Source organism: Alligator sinensis, unplaced genomic scaffold, assembly GCF_000455745.1.
Source record: "Alligator sinensis unplaced genomic scaffold, ASM45574v1 scaffold383_1, whole genome shotgun sequence".
NCBI classification, from domain to species: domain Eukaryota; kingdom Metazoa; phylum Chordata; order Crocodylia; family Alligatoridae; genus Alligator; species Alligator sinensis.
Window position 1 is genome coordinate 103099 of NW_005842733.1, and position 10382 is coordinate 113480.

General features: G+C 35.7%; 1 protein-coding gene across 1 annotated transcript in view; it reads left to right on the forward strand.

Moving 5' to 3' along the window:
- HS2ST1 (heparan sulfate 2-O-sulfotransferase 1) overlaps positions 1-10060 on the forward strand; it is a 90615-nt gene extending 80555 nt beyond the window's left edge. The window contains exons 6-8 of the mRNA XM_025216358.1: positions 2683-2780; positions 3858-4015; positions 5304-10060. Coding sequence (XP_025072143.1) covers positions 2683-2780; positions 3858-4015; positions 5304-5530 — 483 coding nt within the window. The 3' untranslated portion in view covers positions 5531-10060. The remainder of the gene's footprint in view (positions 1-2682; positions 2781-3857; positions 4016-5303) is intronic.
- The last annotated feature ends 322 nt before the right edge of the window (positions 10061-10382 follow it).

The following is a 10382-nucleotide window of genomic DNA, read 5'->3' on the forward strand; positions in this document are numbered from 1 at the left end:
GATGAGTTTGAAGTTGTCCCTCCTCTGTTGCTAGGGTTGTGGCCCCATCTACTGGCCTTGCATCCCTGCACGGCTCGCTTGACTGTACTGCATGCCAATAGGAAAATTTTCAAGCACAATAATATTTGAAAGCACAGGGTGAGGGGATGTATCAGCTCGAGATTCAAGGATGTATAGTATCAGTAAGACGTTAGCAAAAATATAGCAGGCTGCCTTTATACAAACTAGTCTGTTTTCTTTGCGTGAAAGCGTAACTTGGCCTCTGGAACTTTTTGCTGACGAAGGCATGCAAAATGAATATTGCTTATCTTGGCTCCAAATCCACGCTGAGTTTATAGGACTGAGAGTGTTAAAAGAAAAGAAATTAAATAAATCATTTTTTTGAGAATATTTGGTATGCAGTTATTGAGAACCTCTATGTTGAAACTCAGCCCCAGAATGCCATTTCTGAATATGCTGTGCTTGCTGGAGGAAGTTCTCATTCCTACCAATTTAAACCTTCTTAATGCATTAACAATTGTATGTTCTGACATTTGAGCTCTTATTTTCATTGTGTCACTACAGCTAACAAAAATATATTTGCTTTTTACATTATGGTTATTGCCATGTAGACTTGAACTGTTTCATGAGAACTTCGTATTTCACATTTGGTGAAACTGGTTCAAGTTCAAGTTGTTCTATCATTATTTGCAATAAATCAGACTGTACTGCAGTCCCTGCAGTCTTTTGAAATCATTCGGAGAAAACTTTGCCTAAAGGGGGTGCCAGTTAATTTGTTTGGAACGTACAAATCAGAAACTTCAACAGTTGACTAAGCCATAATCATTAGCTTTATCTCTGACTGCTAAACAGAACTGAAATTTGGAAATAAGATTTAATATATTTATCAAGTTAAATTATTAGAGCAAAAATAAAGCAAAACTGGTTACACATCGCCCTCATATGTGGATTGGCTTCTCCCTTTACCACTTTCTAAAATGAAAAATATTTTTCACAGAAAATTGTTTTACTGTTGTTACAACAGAATTAATGGAAATTATAGGAGAGGTTCAGATAATTCACACTATACATTTACGTGGAGTGACTTTTTTTACCATATGAAAAAGGAAGAACTATTACCCTTCTGTTGAACCTCCCAGAGTAGTGGATATTTTGGCTACAGGAACAGAAATACAATGGTTTCTTATGTTAGTCTCTCTGTGGATATAACAAGCAAGATGTATGTTGAGGAAGGAACAGGAAGGTGATGCCTTCATTTTGTTTTATTTAGGAAATTATTTGGCTCCCTTTTTAAATTATAAATGATCTCTACCTACAGCAGAAAAAGTCATATCGGTTGACAGATTCCCACTCATGTGTGACATTGATACATCTGCACGGGTTATGACAGAACAAGTTACAATTTAGTTGTGTTGATCGGCACTACGTTAATGGATGGTAGCTCTCTTGAGAAAGGAGGGAAAGCTTTAAGCTTTAACTAAGCATAATTGTTCTTTATAGAAATTTAATATACTGATCATATTATTCTGAGCCTGGTATAGTTAATGGATCCTGTTCTGTTACTCAAGATAAATGTGTTTAAAAAAAATCCATGACCTGCTGGAGTTTGTTATTGGTGCTGAATTTTGAATGCTAGTGAATATGTTTTGTTTTCATTGCAAAAGCTTCATTTTTACCTCAGGATAACTAATGACATAAGCTTTCATATAGTAAAACTCAGGGAAAATGAATACTCCAAAACAAAGTCATTGAGGGCCACCCAACATCCGCATCTGACCTCAGTGAGTTTCTCACTGTAACACTGAAGTAACTTACCCTACCTACTTTTTCTCAAAATAGCTCTCATATTTATTGTCCTTTTTTCTCATTTTGTTGGTTTGAATTTTTTACAGAGGCCATGCTTTTAACTGCACAAAAAGTGTTGTCAAAGGCTGTCTTCATAAGTGTATATTTTTACAGGATTAAAAAAAGAGACCTACCACATGGATGCATTTTGGGGATGTCATAAATATTTTGTTTCTAGGTACTGAATGGGTAGCATACTTGTAATATTAATTTCCCTTCAGTGTTAACAATTTTTTGTAATCAATAATATCACCCCGTAGACTTCACTGTCGATGTCCATATATGTAGAATGTTGTTTATTAGCTTTTAAATCAGAATAAATTTAGAAATAATAACTTACTTTCATATTGGAAGCCATCATATTTTAAGCTAGACACAAATTTGAAATGAAATGGATTAAATGCAGTATTGTAGCAAAATATTAATTGCATCCTTTATTAAAAACATGCAGTGTTTTACACTTAGATCCAAACTCCAGTCTGTCTTAGAGTAGTATTTGTGCAGTTTTTGGGTCTAAAGTGTTTATATAAAGGAAAAACTGCAATAGTGGCCTGTATCCTTGTTTACTTGTGACAGAATTTGATTTCTTGTAAGAGGATCAAGTTAGAGCTTTAAGCTTGTCACTTATTTTCAATCAGAAAATATTACCCAAATGCTTTTTCAATTAGAACAGACTTTCTTGTTGAGGTATTGTGAATGCAGAGCTTGAGGGAAAAATGCATTTGTCTTTAACCCTGTTTCTTTCTTCCCAATACATTTAGCAATAAACCCTGTTAAGATGTTTGATATACAAGACTGAGATTTATAGCTCACTGCTCAACTTTGTCTTTGTTCCAGACCTTTGATGAATGTGTAGCAGCTGGAGGCTCAGACTGTGCTCCAGAGAAACTTTGGCTTCAAATTCCATTCTTCTGTGGCCACAGCTCAGAATGCTGGTAGGGAGATAAAGTTAGCTTCAGTTGCTAATCAAGTGTATTATCACTATAATCTATATTTAACAGGTCTGACTGCCCAGGCAAAGTCTAATACCTTGCAGTTAACTAATATGCAATTTGTGGATTACCTTCCAAAAGCATTTGACTTAAAAGAAAAAAAACCCCTTGTATTACTTCACCCTGTAGTTTGTTTAAAGGAAGTAATAGAGGTATACCAGCAATGCTGTAATTAATGAGCGTTGCCTCAATTATAAACCCCACTTTTATTGATTCACTATCTTGATCATTTCTTGTTAAATCAGGCCAGTATTGCTAACAATATGTATCTGCCTGAATAAAAGCATTCTTGTCAAGCTGATTGAATTTATAGACAGAAAAAGAAACTTTTACCTTAAATTTAGCTATTGTTTTGATAAACTCTGTGCCAAACACTGAACTCTATTTGTTTATTAGAAAGGAAAACAAAACTCAGTAACTAAAATATGGATTAAGCAAATGTGTCTTCGCAGAGAGAGAGAGACAGAGATTTCAAGGAAGTCTTCTCCCAGAAATTTAGGTTAGAAAATAAAAAACTTCTGTGCAATGATTCCATTCAAATTCTTTTAATACTGCTTGATGATATCAGTGAAAACATCTCTTATGCAAAGAAAAAGGGACTGTCATCAAGTCTATGCTGTCCTTAATTTAACTGACTTTTCAGTAAAGGCAAAGCAAAAAGCCTTCTGGGAGCTTCTGCTCCAATATGCTCTCTATATAATATGGCCTGGTCCTGTGTACCCAATCTGGTATTGGGACTCAACTTGGAAAAAACATTGAACCTTCACATTACTAGTTTAAAAAAAATTGTGAGCAACTTTGTAGAGCCATGAAGCTTGACCTCTAGCTTTTCTTGTTCACACAAGTATAGGTGAAAAGAGCTTGGGAGAAAAAGTAAAGTAAAAGAAATTAGACACGGGTGTGTCTAAAGTGCAATCCTGCCCTGACTGTGCTAAGATAATGTGAAGAAATCCACATCTAGCAATCCAGAATTCTTGGCTAACATCAGAACCTTGCTGTAATTGCTTTCTATCGTTTTAGGAATCCGGGAAGCAGATGGGCTTTGGAGCAAGCCAAGTACAACCTGATTAATGAATACTTCCTAGTGGGAGTTACTGAAGAGCTTGAAGACTTTATTATGTTGTTGGAGGCAGCTTTGCCCCGGTTCTTTAGGGGTGCTACAGAACTGTACCGGACAGGTATTGGAATTTGCTGTTTTCACTGTATTCTTTACTCTTTTCTCCTTTATTTTTTCACATGAACTTTTCAGACCTCATTGAGTCCTTCTGATCCCATGGCAGAAATGCTTCTCAGAGAAAACCTTTTCTATCAGCTTTATCAGCTTTACTAGGCAGGCCAAAAATCTTTACTCCCAACACAAATTGCATACAGGCAGCAGTGGAGCATTTGGGGGTTTTTTCAGCTATACCACAATAACTTGGCAAACTTACTGCTGCTTATGCACACATGTAAAGTGGAATGGGTTTTTATCAGGTTAATCAAAAGACACTATCCCTCCCCCAGTGTAGAGCTGACAGTCTAGAACCCTGAGCTTGTAAGTAAGCTGGACAGTACTGATAGATTGTTCCCGCTGAGGTTGACAGTACAGGTGTGCGAAGCAGGCCGTATCAATTCAGATTCGGCCCGATTTCGGGGACAGTGATTCAATCCGTTGATTCGGATCACTGTCCCAATTCAATTCGGCCAAATCCAAATTTGAAGATTCGATGGTGATTTGGAGAATCAGTGATTCGGCCATGGACACAGCTTTAAATGTTTTTTCTACATACCTCAATGTACCAGGCTTATGAATGGCTGAGATGCTGGGGCAGATGGAGCATCCCACAGGAGCACAGGGAGGGCCCCCACATGCTCAGTGGCAGACCCGGAAGTGGACTGGAAGTACTTCTGGTCCACTTCCAGGTCTGCTGCCAAGCACACAGGGAAGGAAGAGAAATAAGTTGTCAAAAGCTCCCCTAATTGTACAAAATTAACAATTTTGTATAAAGATTTTAAAAGATGGAAATTGTTTTTGCCTCTTGTTCCCAAGTTACATGTTTGTTTCTGAAGAAACAAACTATTTACCTCATGGTAAATATTTCTGGTTTTGCAGTTGTTTTGTTTCTTAGATTAAGCCATCAGAATAATTTCCAAATAGATATTAATTAAACTTGAAATAAAACTTCTGTGGGTACATTCTGTGGGGTAACCCAGTTCCCTAACGAAACCTTTCCTGTCTGCGGCTTTAATGAATCAGTCCTTTGCATCAAAACTCATCAGTACTTAGTGCCTTAGACTACGGTTTGCCACTACCACATGGTTACATTATTAAATTCTGGATTAAGTTCTGTCACCTTTGGTAAAAGTTATCAATATGCTACTGAAGAAAATTGTGCAAACAAATAGTTGAGTCTATATTGCTGCACTTCTGGAATGACTTGAATTGGAGGGGGAGTGAAGTTATAACTGCTTTCATTTTACATGTAGGAAAGAAGTCTCATCTTAGAAAAACAACAGAGAAAAAGCTCCCCACAAAAGAAACCATTGCCAAGTTGCAGCAGTCTGAAATTTGGAAAATGGAAAACGAATTTTATGAATTTGCACTGGAGCAATTTCAGTACGTCAGAGCACATGCAGTTCGGGAAAAAGATGGTGAATTGTATATTCTGGCGCAAAACTTTTTCTATGAAAAGATTTACCCTAAATCAAACTAAGAATGAGGTATACTACTAGATTAATGGACTAAAACTTTGGTCACATCATCTTAGTTCTCAGCCCTGGAAACTAGATTGCTGGTAGACCTCTGAGACATTTTCACTAGTCTTGAGAAAATTGGGCTGTGGATCGCATCAAGGGAGCTGGATGCTGACTAAGTATGTTGGTAATCCAGAAGCCTAAGCTTCAGTACTTTTATCTAACTAATTTTCAGTGGGAGGTATTACCCACTGTCTTAAGAACCCTACACTTTCATTTATAGCGATTAACCACACAGCAGCCCTAGTTGAAAATATAAACAAAAAATGCTTCTGTTTATGCTGGTTTTGATTCTCAGAGCAATTTATTTTTGTTTAAACTTCTATGAAGAAGAAATAATTTGTTTCCCAGCTTCAACCTGGAGATCTTGGTTATATACAAATATGGATAGTGTTAATAACTGGTTGACATCTGTGCTTTGTTTTTGTGAATCATGTCACATGATATTCATTGGAATGGTTAATCATGTTCTGCTAAGAAAAGCTACTGCTGCTGGATTTGCCATATTTATATATGTGGTTTTATTAAAAAAAAGTTATAACTGATCATTAGTGTTTTAAAAAATAATTTCCATATTAATATTGTAAAAAGATAGAGAATCAAAGCAATGTTTCTCATTTACTTCCTCCCCTCCAGCGCCAACTGAGGTTGGGAAAACTGTTGAGAAAGTTGGCATTGCCTGCAGTTTTAGTTAATGCTTACACATTGGTATAAGAAATAGTAAATTGGGTATCAAATTGCTCCATGGATTCTTTGTAATAACTGTAAACTGAGATATTGGTGAATCCATATTATGACTCCATTGGTGAGCTGTGGTATGGTTAGGGTTTTCCTACTTCTTCTATACTTTTACCTGTAGAATATTTTTACTAAGGTGCTTTATAATGTGTTTTAAAGCATTGCATTTACAGAAAGGAGTAATATGCTGTAAATATTGCATATTTTATGTATTTGGACCAAAAGGTTACAAGTAACTAGTTTAAAGTGTTTTTGCACCAGTTTTGTTACATGTGAAGTAAAAACATTACATCTACTGTTCTACTTCCTGTTTGAGTTAACTGTTGGACATTGCTGAAATGCACTTCAGTGACCTCTGTAACTTTAATACACAGCACATTGTCAGGAATTCCCTGTGTATAAAGTTAGTCCTCATCCTTTTATGTAGAAAGAGGAAAAAGGAAATCAAATGTGCAGTCTGGTTGAGAGAGATACAGTGAACTTGACATAAATATATTTATGTAACTGCCTTATTTCACAATTGTAAATTTACATGAGTTGCCATTATTAGCAATGTGAATATCATGGTAGATTAAGTAGATTGAGATTAAGGAACAGATTTCTGGGTACCAGGGTCACTGTGTTTTATCAAACTGCAGTGGATAAATACAACAAAATATGGAAAAATACTTTTTAAAATCAAAGTAGTTGTACATTTTACCACCTGCCTTTTCTTAAAATGAGTTTCACAGGATTTGATTTTGAAAGGGGACAGAGAGGGGACAAGGTGAAATCAATGGTATGGATTTAAATTATTAAAGAAATGTATTGCTTAAGGCAATAGCATAAATTTACTGAGATGGAGTTTCTTTGACCAGTTTGTTCTAGTAATGAAAACTGTAAAATGGATGTTTGATGCCACAAATACATTGATCCAGTTACTAAAAGAATTAATGAGATGCTATCAAGTACATTTAAAAAACCCCACCTTTAATATTCTTTAATCTTCTGTAAATCTTCCACTTTCAGTTTTAAAACTGAAGTTCTCCCTAATAGTTACATTTTTCTCAATTAGATAATCATGAATTTACCTTTCTGGTTGTTTAGCTTGTGTGGCATGAACCTGACGTAGACTGAAAAATCCTATTTCTTATCTGCTATTGTTGAGTGTGTCTGCACATGCTGTTAATGCGACTGACTATACTTTGGCTCAAATTGAGCTAGAGTAAATTAATCCTAAAGTCACCATCTACACGTGTGTTTAAACACAATGACTTACCGCACTGCTGGATACCACGTGTATCTCACTGGGCTACCCGGCAGCGCAGTAAATTAGTCTGCTGCACCCTAATTGCCACACAAGTGTAGATGGTGATGCTTTACTGTGCAGCAAATTAGTCTGCTGCACAGTAAAGTGTCTCATGTATACGCGTCCTTAAGGACGCACAGGTTTCCTTTGGAACAGAATGTTACTTGATCTGTGGTTCTTATAGCTGGTTGTCTGGCTGGATGAGAAGAATTAAGGATAGTAGGATCATACATAAGGAAAAACTATTGAAGCTTTACACTAAAAAGTGGTAACATTTGGAAATAAAATGTATATTTCCATATGTATATATAATCCAATAAGATTCTTTACTAAATGACAGGACAGAGTTCATGTTGACCCTAGTAACTGTCTCCTTTTCAGTCTGGTCAAAAACACCTTACTTGATCCTTTTCTGAAATTTTCAGAATCATGGCTTTGAACAAAAGCATAAAGTATTCTTCAGAGGAAAACACTGTACCCAACGTGCTATAGAAATAAGGATTCAAATGTATAAACCAAATGACCTAAGTTGACAAGAAAATTAAATGTAACATTGTAGCCATTGACTTCATTAGAGCCAGAGTGTCTGCTAGCAGTGTTGTTTTTGAAGTTCTGTTTCTCTTCTGCAAAAATTTAAAAGTTTTGGAAAATAATTGAAAACAGGGGCCTTCAAAATGATTTGCAAACCTAGAACAAAATATTTCAGTTACAAAGGAGAACATTATCATTCATTGATTAATAAAATGGGGAAGGATGCTTTTTTTTTCTTTTTCCAGATCATGTCACTTCTTGTTCTTTACTGACTGTGAACTGACAAAATTGGTACTGCTGATATAGGAATATGAAAGTCTTTGGATATAGTCATTTAATGTCTGTAATTTTAATGTGGAAAAATATTTATTTTAGCTGGTGCTCTGGAAATATTGTGCATGGGATGGAGGCTAAATTCAGATTGTGGCTACTTCTATGCCTGATATAGTAATGGATTCAACTCTGAGCATATTAGGGACTTTTTTATTCCCAGGTATCAAATTTCTGTTTCCCCATAAGTAGAGCATTAAGGATGAATAGCTTTACAGATTTTTAATAACCTGCTTTACTAATCTTCAGTTCAGATACTAAAGTTCTCCAAATTGCATTAAACAAATTTACAACATACGTGAAAATTTGTCTTCCACTCTCTTGTAACGAATTCAGTGAAATTTAGTGACATGCAGTATTTTGCTGTTGCAGATTGTGTGGTCAGTAGAGTAAATTTTTGTAGCTTTCTGCCTGCAGATATTATATGGGAAAATCACTGAATCTCTGCACAGAGTGTCTATAATTGGGAGAGATTTGCCATGAAAATAATTTGTGCTGAAATACTAGAACCATTGAAGTCAATGGACATTTTGCCATCGACTGCAATAGCGGCAGGATTTCGCCCTTTGTGTTTATGGACAGTATTTGAGTCAGAATGTTAAGAACTGGAATGTATGTTGTGTATAGTACCTACATTTCTGTTCGTAGACTGTTTATTAATTGAACATGAATTAAGGGATTTGAAACAGGAGTGAAATTTTATGGTTTTAGAATGTAGCAAAGAGGAAGCAGTTCATTGTAGAGTCTGAAATGCCTTTTCCAGCTATTTAACATTTCTGAAGGTGTTTAGCTACCTCTGCTTTCCAGTAATACACTTCTGCCTGTTTATAATCTTAAAATAATTCTATTTACATCAGGAGAGGTCCAATTGCTGTTTATACTTTTGCATCTATTTCACCTGGTATAGAGAAAGACATGCAATGAGAACAGATGTATGTGTAATGCTGTCTAAACTACGCTGCTTAGGCAGCCAGCTGAAAAGCCTATTTTGAGTGCACTGCCAATTTAGCTCTTTAAAAGTGGAGCATATTTTATGACTACTGGAGATCAGACTTGGAGAAACTGTAATGGATTATCAGTTGTCTGGATGTATCCTTTACTTTAAGCCCATGCAGCTGAAATTTTGCAGTACTATTTATAAAATGGGTCCTCTTTGTGAAGATTTTTATAGTGCATAATTATAAATCTGTTTAGACACTTGTCCTGTCTGATACCTAGATCAGCAATTTGCTGTAGCTTCTGTATTAAGAGAGTTAGGTTTGTGAGCATTTCTACAGAAGTATCGAATGTAACTTTGAGAAACATGGATTGTGCCTCATGCTTTTTATTTTTAGATACACACACAGCTAAATAGTGCCTTTTTTCCTAACAATCCATGTTGAAGATGCTCACTCCCACTCTTTATCCTCTCTCTCTTTTTATCCATATATTGATTCATTTGTGCAATATTATCCCAAACTTAAACCATTTTGTTACATCTGTTTGAGAGATAATCACTTCATTTTCTTTACTATGCTGCCAGCTTTCTGTTGTTGAAGTGTTTCAGTTGATTACCTGATGCAAATGCTATAAAATAAAGCTCCCATTGGGAAGGGGGAAAAAGTCTGGTGTCCTGTCTTAATATTTGGTATGTAGCGTTCACATTAAATGGGTTTTTTGTTTTGTTTTTAAAACAGACTCAATCTATAATAAAATGAACTTTACTTGCAGATATTGTTGCTGAATGGGTTTACATTATGGTGAATCTGAAACGGGTTTTTGGTTTGCCTTATTCTGACTGGTACAACAAGGTAAAATGTATAGGCCACTATTATTTCATTGGGTTCTTTTACTGAAAATTTATTACATTTTTTATAGGTTGTATGTTAAATTGAAAGTGTCATCTTCAGATGAGCAACTACCCAGTTGGCACTCCAGACAGTGGT